Genomic DNA, 21,102 nt, shown 5'->3' with positions numbered 1-21,102 from the left:
ATGTCTAGGGTGAGCTGACGTTTTCTGTTACCATGGAAGCTGTGCAGTCATCACTGTTTTATGACCTGGTACCAGATGCATGGACCAAACTGGCTTATCCATCCACTTACAGCCTTGCCCAATGGTATGTTCAATCATAGTCATTCACTTTACCTGTCTTACACATAACAAGGATTCCAATTCTATTAAACACTGAGCATGTTTGACCAATAACTGCATAGCAGTGTCATTTTGATGTTAATCATGAATGTTTCAGGATTTAAGAGGGTGGAGGCCTCTTTCTCCAGGATACATCTAAAGTCAGGGGATGTGGGTACCTCCAATTATTATTGAAAGACTGCATTCTTACATCTCGGGTAAAGATACAAAAGGAGGGCACGGTTGCCCCATTCATTAGTTTCATGTCTGCCATGAAAGCACAATCCCTTAAGAGAAGTAATAATAATCCACCAACCAAAGGCTATAGATTATAGGCTAGCAAATCACAATTTTGTTTTTTAAATTATCACTTCTCATGACACGTTGATCCCTTTGCTGCTTTTCCTTCAGGTTTAACGACCTTCTCATGCGATGCCGAGAACTTGATATCTGGACACAAGATCTAGTACTTCCTGCAGTGGTGTGGCTTTCTGGCTTCTTTAACCCTCAGTCTTTTTTGACTGGTATGTACTATTGACTTATAAAGGTCAAGTAAATTAGATTGCACAGTAGGGCTACAATTTTTATATAATGGCTTACTGAGGGTTACCTTTGTGGAATTTCCAATGTAACTAGCTCTTAAGAAATATGAATATGAAGTGCTAGTGTATTACAGATGGAACAAATGAGAGCACTTCATTATAAAACTTTCTCATCAGGGCTAAAATGCTGTAAGTCAAGGCACTGACAATTGAGTGACATACTGAATCAGCAATGCTTTAAGTAATACTTGAGATAGCACGATCTAGAAGTATCAAAAGCTGTAACGCGGCTGAATATAATAAGCAGGCATGGGGCCTTATCAGTACTTGGATGAGAGCCAGGATGGAAGCATAATTTAAGATATCTTAAAAATGCACTAAAATTATATTAAATTAGGTTCTATTAATTACAATACTATTTCCACAATCGAGAAAAGTTTAGCAGTTCACTTCTGTAGAAAGCATGTAACTAGATTGCAAAATGACTGTGCATCTAGGATCATTTTATTTCAGTGGGAATACATTGCTTCTGCAAAAATCTGTGACACACAAAAAAAAACAACAATAGGCCTAAATTTTTAAGAAAATGTGGATTTATTCTTGCAGCAGAGTTAGGTTAATTATATGTTCTTTGCTATGTTTAAGATTACCCCACACCACCCACAGTCATAGTTTTTAGCCATAAAATGATACATCCAATGATTTTTCCCCTTGAAAGCCATTATGCAAAGCATGGCACGGAAGAACAACTGGTCTCTGGATAAGATGTGTCTGACTACGGACGTTACCAAAAAAAGTAGAGAGGACTATGGTCATCCACCAAGGGAAGGGGCATATATATTTGGTCTTTTTATGGAAGGTAAGTTTACTAGAGTCGGTAAGCAAAAATGAAATGTAGATTTAGGCACCCACTCATGAAATGGGTCAGACACAGAAAATGAAAGTATACAACAAGTGCCAATGTTGCAGTTGATGGAGGTCTAAACACTTGTCTTTTTCCTTCAAGGGTGCTGTGCAGCCCAAATGGTACAAAGGAGTGAGAAATCAAGTTTATATTCTTTTCTGCTGTTCCAATTTTGAAAGCTTACATGAAATGAGGTGCTAGCAATCTTCTCTGAAAAAGCCACACTCAATAGGTTGACCCACTGTCTCAACAGAATACCAGATGTCTTATACCAGAGGTAGCCACTATTGTGCCCTCTGGCAATTAATGACCCAGAATGGTCATGAATGATAGAAGGCACCACACTGGCTACCCTTACAGAACAAAATTACATACTACTGTTTTATTGTTAAATCCACTACGATTATGCAGCATTTTATATTAGCTGAGATACCTTCCACGCAATTCTATAGGTCCTTACTTGAAGATATAAACACTCCCAATATTCTCTACAGTATTCCAAAAATCTGCGAGTCAGCACATGCCTGGCATTATGCTATGGCTGTGTTTACTATACTAGTGATATAACCCCCAGAGATACATTCAATGGTATTCTCTTAAACTACTCTTTTTAAAATTTAAGTAAAAAACTGTGTTTCTCTGGTTACAGGCGCTAGATGGGACATTCAAGCTGGAGTCATAGCTGAAGCCCGACTAAAGGAGTTGACTCCAGCAATGCCAGTCATCTTTGTAAGAGCCATCCCAGCAGACAGGCAAGAAACGAAAAACATTTATAAATGCCCAGTTTATAAAACGAAAATTAGAGGGCCTACATATGTCTGGACTTTTAACCTCAAAAGCAAAGAAAAGCCAGCTAAGTGGGTGCTTGCCGGAGTAGCCTTGCTTCTGGCAGTTTAGCAGGCACAAAATTCTAGCCCAGCCTTTGCTACGGTATAAGAGTTTGAGCAGGAGAGCTCTGTTCATGTTGAAATATCATGTATATTGCTCTGTTACTGCTTGGCGTTATCACACGCAGCCCTAGGGGATAGTGACACACTGCTTAATATCAAAGCTCTCTAATATGCAGAACATAAAAATGCACCTACAGCTAGACATCTCAAAAGCAGATGAGTAATTTAACGGTGTGTGCAACTTACACCTGAAACATCGTTTGTAGGCAGAGGTACAAAAAAAAGTAATCTTTAAAGGATGTGTACCTCAAGAAATGTGCTGTCCTGATCATTTTAACATCAATATAAAAATATATTAAAATAAACCTTAGGTTAAATACTCCAGTGTATAAAGTAGTCATCTTATTGCCACAATCAGTTTGCTGCAACAGCCAATGTACTGCCTGTCTGCACCACGTTCGATCTCCTTTTGCAGTTCTCACAACCTGCATGCACGTGACTGTGTAGAAGGATATGCATATCCTGGCTATGGTGTGTAGGTGCAGGCTAACTTGGAACGGTGGCCCCCAGGAGTTTAAAAGCTTTTGAAGTAACACCTACTTATATGGGAATTAATATTTTGGGGTAGGTTTAGTTTAACTAATATGCCAAAGAGATTTGTTGCAGTTGAAATAATAAACAGTAGGATTCTAGGAATTCTCCCTCTGGCAAATAATATGTTGCTCTAGCACTGTTTCTAAAATACTTGTGGCCCTACTGTGTGGCTGGACTCCTGACTCAATTGTCAGGGATTATGGCAGTTGTAGTCCAACAACAAAAGTAATACAGGTGCTTCATCCCTTTTTTAAAAGCAATAGACTGCAGCTATTTGCACCTATGTAGAATATTAAACCATTGGCAGCTGGAGTCTATTTCTAAGCAGCAAAAAAACCTCCATAGTAATGAATGGAAGCTGTTTTAGTCTCCAAAGTTTTTTGCAGCATACTGTGACAAATAATGCACAACACAGATTCCTTTAGCAGGTATTTTCCTGAGAAATCTTTGTCATATGTACAATATCTATTTTTAAAAGTAATGACTTCTGTCCTATATTTTATAAACATCATTGTAGTAAAACTCTGATTAAGTACAAAAAGAAAAGACAAGTTGAGAAGGTTTGCAATCTGGTATTTTCAATCATCTTCAGCAAGTTGTTTTTGCAAGCTGAAAAAGAAAAAGCAGAATGGAACTGTTTTATGTAGTCATAAGTAGGCCTGGGTGATGTATGAGGGGCAGAGCGTGATGGTGATATATTGTGGATTAAGCAGCCACTGCTCCCGCATCCCTCTGCCACCATACCACTGAAGGGCATGCAGCTCAGTGGAGCCGTTTAACAAAGCCCCCCCTTAGACTTGATGAGCTGAGAAGCAGCCTTCCTTCAACAGTCCGCTTCTCAGCTGATCAAGTTCCCCCACTTTCAGTTAGCGGGGGCTTCATGAAACTGCTCTGCTGAAGTGCATGCCCCTCAGTGGAGCAGTTTAATGAAGCCACCCACCTGTGCCTCAACTACCTTGGGGCAGCTGGGCAGGCTCCCCCTTTCTCCCAGGAGGAAGAGGCCGCCTGCCCACCCGTGCCAAGGCGGCAGCTGCATGAACAGAGCATTCATGGGGCTGCCTCAGCAAAGGCAGGCACGGGAGGAGGTGACAGCTTTCTCCTGTGCCTCGCAGGGCTGGGTTCCTTCCTAGGCTGCCCTTGCAGGAAAAGCACTTCAGCCATCCTTCTAAAATTTGGTTGGATTCATTCCCTCAGAAGGGCAACTTGTCTGCAGATTTCCAAAATAACAAGTTATATAGTCAGTGCCTTTAAAAAGCACACACACCATTTTTAAGGTGCTCAGCGCAAAAGCCCCTAGACTTATTTGTCTCTAATTGGGTAGGCTTTCTCCATAATGGAAGAGCTACTTTGTCTGAAATTTTCACTCATTTCTGTCAAAGGGAAAAAAGGTTATAGCCATTTCTTGATTTTCTAATACTGAATCAGGAAAGTGGAGGACTTGAACAAACCACAGGCCAAGTTGGACGGCATAGGACGCACTTTTTCCCCTCCAAAAATTAAGGGGAAACGTGTGTGCATCCTATGGTGTGCACCAACTCCCCTGGCGCTTCAGGGATAGCCGCTTGAAGCCTTCGGAGCGCAGCGCAAGTTCCCGCTGCACTCCACAGGCTTTGGGTTCCTTTCGCTGAAGCTGGGAGAGTCTTGCTCTCCCGGCTTCAGCAAAAGGAACCCAAAGCCTGTGGAGCGCAGCGGGAACTCGCGCTGCGCTCCGAAGGCTTCAGGGATCTTTGAGGCTGGTGGTGGGAGAAAGCAGCGTTCCCCCCCCCCCGCCAGCCCCAAATAGCAGGTCTAAAGGAACCCAAAGCCTCCGGAGCCCAGCGGGAGGGGTCAGTGAGCAGCGACTCCTCTCGCCTGAAGCCTCCAGAGCGCAGCGGGAACTCCCGCGGTGCCCCTTCAGCGAAGCGGCAGGAGAAATGGAAGGGGCTCCGTTTCTCCTGCCGCTTCACTGAAGGGGTGCTGAGCAGAGAAGGGGAGAATATTTTTTCTTGTTCTCCCCCTCTAAAACAAGGTACGTCCTATGGAGCGAAAAAATATGGTACCTCTACTCAAGATGAGTTATCTAGTATTAGGTACAAACACAAATAGACATTCAGATAAGTAGGCTAACTTCAGAATTTATGGAAAATCCACAAGCAACTCATGCTTATGTGTACTTCCAAAGCAGAACTCATGCTTTGAGATGAGTGTGTCTCTACACATCAAGCGATCACATCTCATCATGTGGGGTGGATAAGTTCTGTTTGGGATGTAATGAACAGACTATGAAACACATATAGTTCAGTTACGGACTGGGAAGTTCTTTGTTACCTGCCATATTCCCAAAATACCAAAGTTCAGTGGTTCCTCGTGTACTTCTGTGTTTCAGTTTCTTACAGCTTTTATCACCTGTGTAAATCCAAACAAAATCTGGATGCATACCACTGATATAAAATTCCAATAGCTTCCTACCTTTCGAGATATTCTTTTACATTATCATAACCGTAAAACTTTGCCAAGTGAATGAGCATTCCTGTGGCACAACGACCATCACGTTTGCGACAGTAGCTGCAGTTACAGATCCCACGGCACGGAGGGCAGAACCAGTCCTTAGAGAGAAAGGGGCATTAATTATTTTAGTCAACAAATATAGGTGCTCTGGCTTAGCACAGAAACAGGAAGGGAGGTAGAGACACAAGGATATCATGTTTTTTAAGACTCGTATGCTAGCAATGCATCTACGAGAGCTCCCATAATTTAAGTAGCTTGACAATACATTGATATCCCTCAACCTGAACAGTTTAGATACCTACTGGGTCTAGAAGTGCTGCTTTCACATCTTCTCCATAGCGATTACGTAGGCATGGTCCGCAGAACTGTCCCCTCACACCCCCACAGCCTTCGTTACGACAAACTGTCTTAGTATCGATAGTCTTCTGTCGACACTGATGGCAAGTGCTTCCCTAGCATGAGCACAGTAAAAAAGAGAATTATATAAAGGAACAGTGTTTGGAAATAAAACACGGTAGACTTCTTGAACCAATTCAGAATTTCACAATATTACTGCTAGTGCAACTAGGCTCCCCACCCCCTGCCCCACACAAAAAAATGCTAAGCCCATGAGAAACATCATTGTTCGCTTTAGCTCCTTCATAAGTTAAAGTTTGACTTGTATCAAAAGCTCAGAACACTGCAAAAAAAAAATGATAATAGAAAATTCAATGGTAGACATCTCTGCCCAGGAATGCTGCAATGCAGATGTGAACTTAAAATTTACACCACAGCACTCTGTAAAACAGGCATAAAGTACTGGTGGAGTTACCCATTCAAACTCCTAAAAACTTATGAAGGAGTAACTAAAGCAGTCTCCACACAACCGGAAGCTACAAAAGTATTAAATCAACTGGGACTGCAATCAAACAACTGAGAGAAGGGGATGAGACAGAATTCAGAAAAGGACAGTCAACAAATGGGAAAAAGGGAATAAACCACCAGCACAAAGATGACTTCTCTGTCTGCGGTCCCACTGAAATCACCAACTAAGTCTTACCAAGAGCTATGAGCTCTATAACAAAAACAGACAAGAACTGGGCTATTCTCTTATTTTGTTAGCGGCATAATGTAAAACATTTTCTGCTTCTATGGGGAGGTGGTTAATGTTTACATCCTCCAACTGCACCCTAGCTCATGAGCCTTTGGCTCATGAAGGAAAAGACAGACTATTATACTCTCAGCCAATATATGCAGGAATTATTCTGTTGGGAAGGAGTTTGAATGTTGAAGTTATTCCCTTTTGGGAATTCAAAGCATACAGTGGAACCTCAGGTAACGTAAACTTCAGGTTGCAAAAGCGGCAAACCCAGAAGTGTTTCGCGGCATGCGCAGAAGTGGTCTCTCCAGTTGTGAAAACTTCGGGATGCAGCTGGACCCCCAGAACGGATCCAGTTCGCAACCGGCGGTACCACTGTATTTATTTTGTGCTGATGGAATATGGTAACACCAAAATTACTATGATGCATAATAGATATTGTCTGGTATAGGCTGCATAATTTTAAATTAACTTTACAGTGCCCAGAGGTGTAGGAAGGGGGGTGCGGGCCACCCCAGGTGTCATCGCTGAGGGGGTGCGCGCCACGCACCCACGACTCCCAAGTCTACCCCGAGCTCCCCAATGTGAGGGGGGGTGACAAAAAAAATCTGCACTGGATACCACCTGACCTTGCTACACCTCTGACAGTGCCATACTTAATTGCAGTAATGTAATGTAAATGGCCTGGGTATGCCAGTTAAAACGGTATGGTCTGCTTTAGAGCAAGACAACCCCAACCTTATTCTTTAACAAGACACACAACAACAAAAACACTGATACAAAATCCTTTCTCCAAAGCGGAGTTGGAATGGTACACCTCACAAGGTGCTTCCAAAATGCAGGGAGGTCAGCAATCTGGGTTTCTCTCAAACTTGATTTTCAGTTAAAAGACATACTAAGTGACCCTAATGTAAGATTTATCTTCCTCAAAGGTCTGTTTGATTATTCCTGTTCAACATTATGCTCTATTTATGTTCACAATACCTGACAAGAACAATTTCTGGATGAAACTTTTATATTACTGCATTCATTTAAACAAGGTAAAGCGGGAATAGGTGGTAACTTACATCTTGTACTTAATGATTATTTTTGATAAAAGCAGGATGTCTCAAAACCCACACAAACTGCCTTCTTTGAAAACATCAGTCTACAACATACTACATAAACACAATTCCTTTGATATTTGGTGCATAGCCAATCGAAAAGCTATACATATATGTCAACATTCAATTGCCTTTCTTGGAACGCCTAAAACTACACATCAGCTACTATTTTTCTTTCTTTTCTGTAAAACTACCACCGTATTTTTCGCTCTATAGGACGCACTTTTCCCCCTTCAAAAATGAAGGGGAAATGTGTGTGCGTCCTATGGAGCAAAGAAGCCATAGCCCCGCGACCCTCTCCCGGCTGGAGAGGTGACGCACGGCTATGGCAGGAGCCTCTCCACTGCGCGCCTTTCTGCTTGCTCCCCGACCTGCTCTTTGGGGCTGGTGGTGGGCTTCCCCCCGCCAGCCCCAAAGAGCAGGTCGAAAGGAACCTGAAGCCTGGAGAGCGAGAGGGGTCGGTGCGCACCGACCCCTCTCACTCTCCAGGCTTCCAAGGTAGCCGCCTAAAGGCGACTGAACGCACCTTAAACGGCACCTTGTTTTAGAGGGGGAAAACCAGAGAGGGGAAATTCTCCCCCTCTCTGCGCAGCGCCTCCTGCCGCTTCGCTGAAGGGCTGCTGGGCAGAGAGGGGGAGATTTTTTTTTCTTGTTCTCCCCCCTCTAAAACAAGGTGCGTCCTATTGTCCGGTGCGTCCTATAGAGCGAAAAATACGGTAATTTGTTTCCCTGTATGGGCATGTTTTGTTACTTGAAATTAAAAATAAAAATTTTAAAAAGGCTAATAAAAAGACAATTGTTTTTCTATTAATACCCTGACCAGGTGGGCAAGTCCATTGATGGATATCAGAAGCATGACCTGCCCTGTCTGTTCTGCCGCACTTTGTCATAGTGTCCACACACAAAAACATGATGAGAGTGCAGCTAACATTTAGGGGTCTAATGGGAGGGAAGATACCTTGCAGCTCCAGCCATTTATGCAATAAGCTCTCTCATAATCATTCAACACTTCCTAGAACATCCTTCCACACGACAGCCTCCACCCCAAGCCTGGAGGCTAAGAAATTCTTTTTCCGACAGCAAGGCAAAAAATAAACGAGGGTAGAAGCTCAGGAGATGCCTGGTACCATTGGTTTGGTGCTACATGACCCTCCTAAAAGTGGGTTTACAGTATCCCACTGTTTACTGGGTGTCTTCTACATGCAGTCAGCAGGAAAGGACGCATCTAAATCAATACAAACAGTGCTGTGGCATTTTAATTACTACATAAATTTTAACGCCATGTAAAGAAACTAAAGAAGTCAAAATAGCTTAATCTCAAGCATTACATGTGCTCAAAAAATTAGTTTCATCAAACCCAAGAAGAAGAGATGCACCTACCAGGACTTTATCGTAGATTTTATCTTTAACTGTTATTGCAATGTTTTCTAAATCTTCGTCTGTAATATCTTCAACTGTTCGGTTTGAACAGTATTTTGATGATCTTCGTCTTTTAGATGTCCCCAAATCGTTCTATGAAAGAAACTCACATCAACGTCTCTAAACCAATGACTTTATGCTCCACTATTTTAAGAACAAAAAACCCTCCCTATACTCTTTGTGCTCAGCTCAGCCTCACTTCCTAACCTTATCACTCTAGAAAGAAGGAGTCTCATTTCTTTCCTATCTTGTGCACATTACATATAGATATAGATATTCCATTCCAAACTGTGCTACGAAAATGTAGAATATCCCCCTCCCCTCATGAGCAGTATTTTAGGATTCATACTGCATTTCTTTAAAATACAATACTTACTACATATAGGGAAAAAAATATTCTATTTGATCTACTATAATGTATAATACTGGTTTGTCATTTACAGCATCCATTATTTTCTATAGCTTATAATAAAAACAAATGAACTAATCCCTCCCGAAAAGAACTAATCCAATCTCCAACCTTTTGAGACCCATTTACAAACCAGAGATACTTTCATAGGCACCAAACACAAATTGCTACCAAGCACACACCACAGCCTGTTCTATTTGGCTGCAACAAAATACTGGCTTGTTTTCGGATTGCTTTGCCCCTTAGTGTTGCAGTCCTTGTTACCAAAAATACTCTGGGGTTAGGTGAGGTGGTTTCTAAAAGCAACACAAACTAAAAATTGAACTAGTCCGGTATGTACCCCTTTTAGTCTTTTCTTTAAGAGCTTTTGTTGTCTGAAACTGTTAAGCTGCTCTGCAAATCTGACTGCAGAAGCCGTGAAGTTTTCCAAGGCAAATTTCTCTGGGGGACGAGCATTTCTGGTTGGGTTTGTTCGACGCTCTATCTGGCCTTCTGAAAACATTCTCCTTGGCGTTTTCTTCTGTTTCTAGAAAAAAACAGCGTTTTAATGAGTCACCATAGGTCTTTTTTAATTTTGTAGAATGTAGCTGCAGTAGTGCCTTTACCTGTTTGTGTTAATGAATAGATGCAACTTCTTTAACCTTTCCAAATTCACCCTTTTGAGGGTCTTCATTTTATACCACAGTGCCAATCTCCACATATAAAATGAACTTATTTGGCCCAAACTACAATAGCGCAAATGCATTTTACACTTCTACAAATAGCAGCTGCACTCCTCCATCCTGATCTGGGATCCTGGGGGAAGGGATTAACCCCTTTCTCCACTGAACATTTCAGCCATGCTCTCCTTTTTCAAAGCTGCTATTTGCCCCAACTGGAAACACATGTAATGCCTAACAGCATTTGCATGTCCCCCCCAATTGATAAGTGGATATATTCAACAGGATAATGTCCTAGGAGGGGGAGGGCTAATCCCACTGCTCCATGGTTGCCTTTTATAAAAGTCTGAGATGGAGATCCATTCACAGTGTTCATCATTATGTCTAACTTGGCCCTTTTCTTATGGCTGTTAATGCTACAGTAGCAATTCTTGTAGTGTAAAAAGGAGATGCACAAAACTGTACGAAGTTGCTCTTCGTACCCTTCAGTTAATTTGCAGGGGGGGTTTAAACACATTTATTCTTCCTGAATCTCCTAAACAGAATAAATGCATATAACGTAAAGCTGGTTATGAAAGAATGCAATTGCATAGTAACTGGAAGGGAAAAGTCACAAAATACACTAGTGAGAGCCCAATAATTTCCTAGTCATATGTATATGAAGGGAAAAGCTGGTATTTCTGTATGCACACACTTCATAACAGACATGATATTTGTTTTTAATGTTGGCCTGAAAATCTAAGTCCATAATGTCTCCTAAGAAGCAGTTCTTAAACAGCACTGTATCACTGGGGGTTGGGGGTAGCACCTATTGGAAAATACAGAAAGAAAGCCACACAGCCAATCTTAGCAGTGCATTGCAGGTTTCCCAAAAGTATTTACTGATACTTACCGAAGGAGTTGAGGTAGGGGTTTTCACTGGAAATAAGTCAGGTATTGAATTCAGTTCCGCTAATAACTGAGCAAGCTGAAATGAGAAAAATGACACTGAATTTCTTCTGTATAGATAAATGTTTAATATATGCATTGTCCTTTGAAATTTTCTTTCCCCCCCCCTTGTTTTTCCATTTCTCTGTGTAAATTATTATGGTTTCTTTGATGTGAAATTATAAGTCCTGTAATGCTACATCTTAAGAAAGTAAATCTGTTTATAGCTGTTCAGTTTCAAAGTGTGTTTTCAAAATACCAAAATTAAAGTGCACATTTTCAAAATTGCAATGACTCCACATATTAATCCAGTGTGGTTGGGTTTTGTCATTAACTTGAAAGAAGATACTGTAATGTGGTGCTTCCTTTGAATAAAGCTGTATGCCACAGAATATGCACCCCACCTGCACTGTAAGAAAACATTCAAAAGTTTTTCTTCTGTTTTAGATTAACTTAGCTTGTTGACATCCAAACATGGACTAACTGTGGTTAGCAGAAACAAGCAACTTCAAATCATCGTTTATGAAGCCAGCTTGTTTCACTAACCTCTGGCTTCGAGTAGCCAGAGTTTAGAATTTGGCTGACTTTGCAAACTGTGCTTAATCTAAAACAACTAGAAAATTCTGATCTACTGATGTTAGTACCTGCAAAGAGTTGGAGAGCCCAGAAACTTAAGGCTCATTCTCATATTGCTCAGCCATACTTTAGCAGAGGAATGGGAAATCTTCAAAATTCATCAAATTTTGAAGGTATGCCAGTTTCCTATCCGTGGTTCAGTGGCATGACCAAATGCTGCTATTAACAGTTGCTTTCAGATTCAATTCAAGGTACTTTGTGCCTTCTTTTAGAGAGATCTGACCTGAGCATGCATAGGGCTAGGCATTCATAGCATTGGTGCTTATATTGTGAGCAGCCTGCCCATATTTTTGTTCCAGAAAGCTTTTTCAGTTTGACTATAATAGGCTATGTGTTTTGTGTTGCGCACTGATAAAGTAAGGTAAGGCAAATTAAAATTTTAAACATACATATACTTTTGGGTCTAGAATTGTCACGTCCGTAGCAGCCTGCAATTTACTTCCATCTTCTTCGTTATTAGTGCAAACTAAGACAGTTGAAATATATTTTTACAGTTAGTGTACGACAATGTCACCTGCATCCCAGTTCTTACCATGGCTTTATTTTCTTTTATATTCATGGCTCTTTTAAGCAGTGCACTAGAGCTTTCATTTGATGCCTCTTTAGAATCTTCCTCTTTAGAATCTTCCTCCGACCCTGAAGATGCTTCCTGATCTGCCACTTTCCAAGTTTTATTATTTTTTATTTGTGTAAGAGAGCAAGGGTGTTTACTGTCCATCAAGCAGAACTTAGAAGAACGTCTTTTAGGTGCCCTCTTCTCAGCAGATTTCTTGGTAGGAAACTGCAATGCCACACGGAGGCCAAAGCTACTTCTCCTGGAGGAAGCATTTGCTCTGCCTTCCTCCGCCTCCACTTCTTCTTCTGCTTCTGCCGCCATCAAGGATAATGGATCATTTTCTGGATCTGATTCCACTGCCTAAAAACAATGCATGAAACAGCCTATAATAAAATTGCATCTATCATGCAATGATTTCCAGTTCCACTAAGGAATGAAAAACACCATTTTCATTATTTCTACACAGGCCTTACTGAAAATGCATGTTTTTAAAAGTAGTCTGACTTTTAATTTAAATGGACAAACTTCCATGTAAATCAAGACAGCCTTTAGCATAGGGACACATCACTCCTTGTATGTGCTGCAGCAAAACAAGGCCAAGAATGTTATAAATCACGACGATGCTCAATTATAGACCAAAAATGAGGCTCTAGAATAGCCAATGAATTAATTGCAGAAACACTACTGACTTCACAGGCACCATACTTTATCTAAAGTCCTTCAACAAATAATGCATTACACTTAATGTACAGAAATTAGTTGTGGGGGCAGAACTAAGCTTGCAATTAATTTAGGCTGTAATCCTATACACATTTGCCTGGAAGTAAGTCTCACTGAACACAAAGGACATTACTTCTGCATGCAAACCATATACTCTGCCATTGAGCTGTGATCCTCAACCAGGAATTATTTATTGCAAAACAGTGTTGCGCATAGCTACTCAGAAGACAGTAAGCCAACAGTGACATTGGAAGGAGCTGCAGCATTAGTTACCAGTTCTGATGTTACCTTTATGGTATAGAAAGGAGATAAATTGCAGCAGTACCCACACTGCAAAGCTCAACGTGAGAAGGGGTATGAGAAAATCTTGTTTAGTAGGCTGTAAGTTTCAATCACTTTTTGCAGCCTTCTCAGTCCTGAACCTCAGTGCAAGTCACAGTCCTAAACCACAATATTTATTAAAACAAGAGGCAAATCCACAGGAGAGACAAAGGTATATGAAGATAAATACTATGAAAAATGTGGCCTGTACCTCCATATCATCCTCTCCATTTACTTCAAATCCTTCAAATGCTTCATTTTCTGACTCGGTGTCTTCTCTGAAAATCTCTCTCAGTTTCTCAGTCAGGTACTTGGGCTGACAATGAATGTCCTGCAACACCAAGCACAAAACACATTGTTCACTGAACAATGAAGCAAAAAGGAAAACAGCCAAAAGATCCTCTCTATCAAAAACAGAGTAGACTGCTTAACAGTTTACTGCATAGATGATGTGAACCAGGAAAGAACAAAACCCAGCTGAAGGAGATGGGAGGGTAAATGCAACCCTGGATAAAGCAACCAAGATAATTCAGGTGAGCAACTCCTTCCTGCTCCCCTCCCTTTGGAAAATGCAACTTTCTCCTTCCACTGATGTGTCTTTAAAATGTCTACTCATTGGCTTGAATACTAAGATAACTTTAGAAAGCTAAAGGAAGAAAAACTTCCCATCCCTTCCCCAGCTCTGTAGCCATTATAAAGATGCCTTCCTGAACAACGCCGCCCCCATGTGGGGGGGGGGGCAATAGGCTTACTTTCCATTAATTTTTTAATTAAAAAAATTTAAATCAGCTGAGATATGAAAACGGTTAATGCAGCATAAGGTTATCAAACTGGCATGTGGGGAAGGTGTGGGAGAAGGGAGAAAGGGGGAAGAAAGAGACCCAAGACTTACTTGGGGCAATTGCACCTACCCCTTCAGCCCCTCATGTACCATCCCACATTGTGCCCATCCAGAGCTTTCTCAGAACGGCAGGAAAGGACGAGGAAGTTTCCTTCCATGACTTTCTTAAGGTACCTTAGGAGTCAAGCCAATATGTTAACACAGTCTGAATGTCTGTCTCTCTCTGGCCAGATCCACACAACTTTTAAAACATAGGCAGCACATCTTAAAGCTCGTGACTCCCCCTGAAGAATCCTGAGAACTGTAGTTTGTTAAGGGTGCTAAGAACCAGCTTTGTAAGGGTGGAAACTACAGATCCCAGGTTTCTTTGGGGGAAGTCATGTGCTTTATATGTTTGTTGGAAGTGTTTTAAATGTATGGTGTGGATCTGTCCCTCCCTCCCTGTCCCCACCATCCCATACTCACGCAGTGTAAGTAAATAACTTCCCATGATTGCTCTAGTATCAAAAAGTTATAGAGGTGCGTTTTTTTCTTGCAAGTTGTTTTAACTTTAATTTTGTTTTATTATGCACATAGAAGAGTCACAATGAACTTTATGAAATCAGGGGGAGAGGTTTGTAAAAGAAAATATTTCAAAGCACCTGTCAATCTTTCTACCTTTCTAAGGCTTTCATTCTAAGGCTAGTGTAGGGCGGGGGATGGGGGACTCACATGCATATGCAGAAAACATCAATCTTTGGAGAGTCACAACTGTGCATTATGAGAGCAGTTCCCTTGTTTTTCTTTGCCACTTCCTCCTGCCATGCAAGACTAAATGACCTTTCATACAACTGCACTTCACTAAGTATCTTTATTCCCTTTTACAATGCTGCCCTCACTTCCCTGTATTTAATTATACACTTCTTTATATTGAGATAATGTAAGTGAAAAACAGTTACAATAGATTAAGAGAAAAACTTTGAGGGGAACACAAGAGAAAGAATCATTTATATACTGTTCCTTTAAACTCGAAAATCATCTCCTATGATAATTGGAGGGGTTCTCTTTGTAAAATTACTTCTTCTGCTGATAGCTGCGGTGCAGCTGCTTCAGAGTGGGGGAAGAGCATACACACAAAAGGAAAGTTACTTTAAATGAAAAATTGTATTTATAGTTGAGACAGATTGAAACAGGAATGTTGACATGGTTCTTGGAGCAGGATGTACATATCTCCTGGAAGGGACCTCACAGATAATTCAGTTCAACCCCGTGTCAATGCAGAAAATCTGCAGCTGCAGAAATATTTCTAGTGAAGCAGAGTCCTCCAGTATGGTGTCATCTGCAAGTGTCATTAGCTTTGTCTTTATTCCTTGATCCAAGTAATTTATATCAAAAATGTTGAAGAACCCTGCAGTATCCTACTTCTCACTTCTCTTAGAAATAAGAGGACCCATTGATGAACACTCTTTTGACATAGGCTACAATTCCACCTATCAGCAACACTGTCAAGTACACATTTTACCAGCTTTTCAATGAGAATATTGTGGGGGACCTTGACGACAGTCTTGCTGAAATCAAGATATATTACATCTACAGCAGCTCACTGATCTACCAAATTGTTGTTGTTTAGTCGTGTCCGACTCTTCATGACCCCATGGACCAGAGCACACCAGGCACTCCTGTCTTCCACTGCCTCCCGCAGTTTGGTCAAACTCATGTTGGTAGCTTCAAGAACACTGTCCAACCATCTTGTCCTCTGTCATCCCCGTCTCCTTGTGCCCTCAATCTTTCCCAACATCAGGGTCTTTTCCATGGAGTCTTCTCTTCTCATGAGGTGGCCAAAGACTACCTCTTAATAAATCTACACATTAAACCTAAGGTTAGTCAAGGAATTCTTTGCTTTTATCATTCCTACTGCAATTTGTTAAACTGACCTCAGAGATCAAAGCAGCAACTATTACTAAATCACATTCAAGCAAATATCTGGGTGGATTATCTTCTCCACCAAGTTGAAAATTAATCATAAACTGCTAAAGGGCAGTGGTATGCATACATTTAGGCTATAGTCATGTCCTAAGCCTTGCTGTAATCAGAATCAAGCAAGTTTAACATGGGAGACATAATCAAGTCCTGACTATCTGAAACACGGTGAAGTCAATGTATTAAAGAGATTTAGATTTAGGACACTTGAATTTAAGTCCTACCTCTGCAACAAACAGCAGTGCTTTTCTGCCTCATTTATTTCAACAGGAGAGTGCTAAAGAATGCACTTAAGGGTGTTTAATCTTCAATAGATAGTCTATGCAAAAAGTAAAAAGCACTACATTCCAAAAGCATTTTTAGAAAACAATTTCAGAAGAAGGATAATCTATTTTAGTTTTCACCATGGTTAAATATAATGCTTCAGATTTATAGGAGATTTACAAGATTTCCCTACCTTTTTTCTTGACTCTAGTGAATCAAAACTCTCACAGCTGTCTTCCAGTGACAGTGTTTCCATGGGAACATCTGCTCCAAACCCAAGAAAATCTTCATCATCACTCGGGGTATTAAATATATCAGCCAATTTGAGCATCTGTTTTCAGTTCGTAAAGAGAAATGGAGGATAAAGTTAGCTATAGTAGTTATTAGTAGCATCTTTCACAAGAATGGCATGTTATTAACTCACCGCTCAGTTCAATTAAACATACATAGTACACATGAAACTACACAGGTCAAAACACAGAGGATGCTAGGAAGGCTGATTTAGGTTGCAAATCACTTCACACTTGCTCAGGAGTAAGGACCAGGTGCTCACCGACCCTTGTCACAGCAGGATGGAACCCTGGCTCTGTCAAGAGATAGGAACCCAAACCTGGCCCTACAGGCAGAGAGAGGCAATCCAACTCCCCATTGCAGCTCAAAGCTGGTGCCATGCAGCTTCCCTCTGTGTACGAGAGACCTTCTGAGCTCAGAGCAAACGGATGTCCCTCCACTTCTCCCTTTCAACCCTTTCTTCTGCACCCGAGGAACACCACAACTCTGAGCATCTGCCAGGTAGTGAACCAAAGTAAGCCTCTGCCCCCTTCCAGCACTGTGCTGGATGGACAGTTGGAGTCTCAGCTCCAATTTTAAGAGATGGAAAGAGAAGTGATTTCTTCCTGGCCTCCTACAGTGGAGGGATAGTAAGAGATTGCAGATTCCCATGTCATTTAATTGTTTTTAAATTATATATTAGTTTTCACTGTTGATACACAGTTCCAGTCTTATCAACTTTTAGAAATTATCTCAGATTTTGCCTAACAGGACAGTTCAAGACACAGGAGTTTGTAATACCTCAAGAACACAGCTTTGTGTCCAATGCTAATCTTACTCCAAGCAGACCCAGTGAAACCAATGGTCAAGATTCACTTATATTTATTATTTTCAGTGTCTCTATTCTGAATAGAACTTAGTTGGCTACAACAACCAGCCTCTTAACTTTGTGATGTTTCAAGTGCGGCTCTAAAACAGCAAGCCAGTTCACCACCCAGAAAGGAGGATATTCTTCAAATGTTTAAAAGAGCACCCTAAGGGTTGGAGGGTGGGGGGACCTATGAATTAAACTAAATAAATCAACATTACAATGCTAAAACTTTAGAAATGTATTTGGTATGCACTGCCACTATACAGTGGCACCTCGGGTTAAGAACTTAATTCGTTCTGGAGATCTGTTCTTAACCTGAAACTGTTCTTAACCTGAGGTACCACTTTAGCTAATGGGGCCTCCCGCTGCACCGCCGGAGCACAATTTCTGTTTTCATCCTGAAACAAAGTTCTTAACCCAAGGTACTATTTCTGCGTTAGCAGAGTCTGTAACCTGAAGCGTATGTAACCCGAGGTACCACTGTATACGCAAATACCTACAATGAAGTATCACTAGAATATTCCTCAAACTCTATTCACTACCTGAGAAAATATGTAAAACAGGCAGGCATTGTCTCAGTGAGGCTGACTGGTTTGTTTTTAATATGAAGTTCACAATGATAGTGATGATGATGAAAAAGCAAGAATTAGAAAATCTAACTCCAGTATATACACTGTACATTTTCCCTCCACACTCATACACGTTTTTATGTGTTATTTTTATAACATGTTTTTCAGCACTGGAAAATAATTACAGAGTATGTAATTTTCAATTTTCACTTTCCATAAACTTACAAATTGTGCTCACATTCCCGTATTTCTTTTCTTCATTGTTTCTCCCTGTTCTCATTTGAGACACTAACTTATATAACAAGGCTGTTTTCCCCTTATTTTCCTCATCCATTCTGATATAGGGAATATGTTTAGGGAAGTTTTTAATATTTAATGCTGTATTGTTTTTAACACTTGATTGGAAGCCGCCCAGAGTGGCTGGGGAGACTCAGCCAGATGGGCGGGGTATAAATTATTATTATTATTATTATTATTATTATTATTATTATTATTAGGGTGGTTTTTATTTTTCCAGTGAGGACCAAGGCATAGGCTTACACATATTAGAAGCCATGTAACTGGCCAGTTTTCCACTTCTGCCCAGATTGCGTACAAAAGAATTGTTTTGAAACTTCTTGGTAATTAAATTTCCTGTATAATTTCCAAAATACACTTATTAAAAATGATAGTATTGTGTTGAATAACCAAGTCCGTTCTTCCAGTTACATATGCTATTTACCAATCAGTAAATCTTCCTCCCACTTCTTTTTAAAAGTTGGGGATAACTGCTTATCCTTAGTATGATAACATTTGATATATTCTGCTTATTAAACTTTTTGGTCTGGATTAATCAGAAGCTTTTCAAAGGGACTGTATGCACCCAGGGGTCCATATTTAGCTTTCAATTCTGCAACAATGCTTAGGGGGTTTAATCTATGAAAATAACAAACTAAGAACTGTTGCCCAATAAGTTTGGAAAACAAAACATGCTGAGATTTATAGATGGATAGTGTAATTTGTAAGTTTGGGGGCTGGGCACTGCCCCTGACCTGAACCATGGAAGCACTTGACCCGTTTAAGGCCCCGATATTTTTGGGGGGGTGGGACTTTTAATTAGTTTTTAAATCAGGAGGGGAGCAGGGAAAGGAAGCACTGCACCTCCTTTTCCTGTCCTCTTAACTGCACTACAGAAGAAGAGTTTGGATTTGATATCCCGCTTTATCACTACCCGAAGGAGTCTCAAAGCGGCTAACATTCTCCTTTCCCTTCCTCCCCCACAACAAACTCTGTGAGGTGAGTGGGGCTGAGAGACTTCAAAGAAGTGTGACTAGCCCAAGGTCACCCAGCAGCTGCATGTGGAGGAGGAATGGAGACGGGAACCTGGTTCCCCAGATTACAAGTCTACCGCTCTTAACCACTGCACTACAGAGAGGAGGAAAGTCCAGTCCTGCTGGGTGCTGCATCACCAACACATTCCCTGTAGGAAACACGCTGGTGAAACAGACCCCTACAGCCAGCAGGACTGCATCCTTGATGTGCAGTTCCTGCGGTGCTGCTGCATGTGCTCTGCCAGGCCTGCTTGGCCTTCATCAGTGCCACCTCCTCCCGCTCCATGGCCACACTTCAGGTCAGATTTCAGACAATGAGTCTTTGCCATCCCTACCTGGAGATGTCAGGGAATGAACCTGGGACCAGCAACAGCTTTCCTCAAAACAAAACAAGTCAACAAAGTTCTCAGTGCGACTGGGAAAAAGGAGTTAAAAATGAAGCACTATAATACTGAACATTTTAGTGCCGTAATGCAAAATGCATATGAGGAGCTGTGGAGTCTAGTTGCTATGAATAACTGGCTTCCAGGAGCAAGTGCATTAGTTCCTGAACTATTGTACAGCTGAGCTAGCCGCTGCTGCAATTATCGTATGCCTAACTAATTTCTTCTTCTGCATCTATACCAGAGGAGTCATTACGGGGGTGTAATTACAGATTATTAACGAAGGGGGGGAACCCTTTTTGAGTAAAGTCCCTTTTTTGATCTCTGTGTATTGGTACGGAGGGACTCTGAATAAAGTAACACTGCAGAGGCTTCAAAAGCGCCTTTTGCATTCCAAGCCCTCTTCCCTCCATATTGATTTTCAATAGTCTTATTAAAATCATTCAGGAGCCCCAATGCCTTAATTTAAATGAGAGCTGTATAACATACAAGATTGATACAAGATAGACCTTGTCAATCAATGAGTTTTGCACAGAATAACTGTGGCAGTGCATCAAAGAAGCTGGTTTCTTGCCACCAAGAACTCACAACTTTTTACTTTAAAATGTTTATAAGTAATTTTGCATGTAACCACTATGCAGCCTTGACACAATAACTAACTGATTCATTTTAAAAGCTTCTACTCTGTTAAAAAAGAAACATCAACCTTGAAGGAAAGTGAATGTTTTGAAGTGGGTGGATCTACTGACATGGTGAGAATTTTGTGAAATTAGCAGTTTGTCTACACCACAGGCCTACAACTAGTAGGCTGAGACCCACAAGCTACTTGCATTCTTAGCTAGGGTGGGCTGAACCTGTGGTTCCTTCTGGCAGCTGGGGAACACCCAAAGGTGCTCAAAGCATCTCCAATGCACAGCACCAAAACACACCCCAAACCCCACTCCCCAGCTAGTAAAGAGAAAACTAGGGATTGTTAAAGCAGATTAGGCTGATTGAACCTTGCCTCAAACAGCCAAACAACTGCTTCCAACAGATTGCAAATCTTTCAGCAGAAGTCAAGCTTCTCATTAAATATCACTGGGGATAAAATAGTGTCTTACTGAATAACTCCCAGCATAGTGAAAAGCACTCTTCTCATGCTACTTTCTGGACTTGGTAGCTGGGACCAGAACCATTGTAACACAGTTGCCCCATTTCTCAATGCATGGAGTTGGTCCAGAAGAATACCATGGTCAATATAAGAAAGCAGTGT

General features: G+C 41.1%; 2 protein-coding genes and 1 long non-coding RNA gene across 13 annotated transcripts in view; 2 read left to right on the top strand and 1 right to left on the bottom strand.

The window, feature by feature from the left end:
- DNAH11 (dynein axonemal heavy chain 11) overlaps positions 1-3,614 on the top strand; it is a 143,273-nt gene extending 139,659 nt beyond the window's left edge. For all 4 annotated transcript variants that reach the window (XM_083578396.1, XM_083578397.1, XM_083578395.1 and 1 more), the window contains 4 exons: positions 9-124; positions 550-662; positions 1,399-1,539; positions 2,234-3,614. In XM_083578396.1, the coding sequence (XP_083434522.1) occupies positions 9-124; positions 550-662; positions 1,399-1,539; positions 2,234-2,481 (618 nt within the window). In that variant the 3' untranslated portion in view covers positions 2,482-3,614. The remainder of the gene's footprint in view (positions 1-8; positions 125-549; positions 663-1,398; positions 1,540-2,233) is intronic.
- Positions 1,256-21,102, bottom strand: part of CDCA7L (cell division cycle associated 7 like) — a 64,591-nt gene continuing 44,744 nt past the window's right edge. For all 8 annotated transcript variants that reach the window (XM_083578740.1, XM_083578741.1, XM_083578742.1 and 5 more), the window contains 9 exons: positions 16,641-16,778; positions 13,595-13,714; positions 12,319-12,702; positions 11,116-11,190; positions 9,905-10,090; positions 9,117-9,248; positions 5,858-6,007; positions 5,517-5,653; positions 1,256-3,677 (listed from right to left, as the gene is read on the bottom strand). In XM_083578740.1, coding sequence (XP_083434866.1) covers positions 3,647-3,677; positions 5,517-5,653; positions 5,858-6,007; positions 9,117-9,248; positions 9,905-10,090; positions 11,116-11,190; positions 12,319-12,702; positions 13,595-13,714; positions 16,641-16,778 — 1,353 coding nt within the window. In that variant the 3' untranslated portion in view covers positions 1,256-3,646. The remainder of the gene's footprint in view (positions 3,678-5,516; positions 5,654-5,857; positions 6,008-9,116; positions 9,249-9,904; positions 10,091-11,115; positions 11,191-12,318; positions 12,703-13,594; positions 13,715-16,640; positions 16,779-21,102) is intronic.
- LOC310745876 lies at positions 5,101-5,515 on the top strand. Its single transcript, XR_014540416.1, has 2 exons — positions 5,101-5,253; positions 5,303-5,515. It is a non-coding gene; the product is annotated as an uncharacterized lncRNA (long non-coding RNA).

The sequence above is a fragment of the Podarcis filfolensis genome, assembly GCF_964270895.1.
Source record: "Podarcis filfolensis genome assembly, chromosome: 12".
NCBI classification, from domain to species: domain Eukaryota; kingdom Metazoa; phylum Chordata; class Lepidosauria; order Squamata; family Lacertidae; genus Podarcis; species Podarcis filfolensis.
The sequence above is the reverse complement of the archived record's forward strand: the minus strand, read 5'-3'. Positions and strand labels throughout refer to the sequence as shown.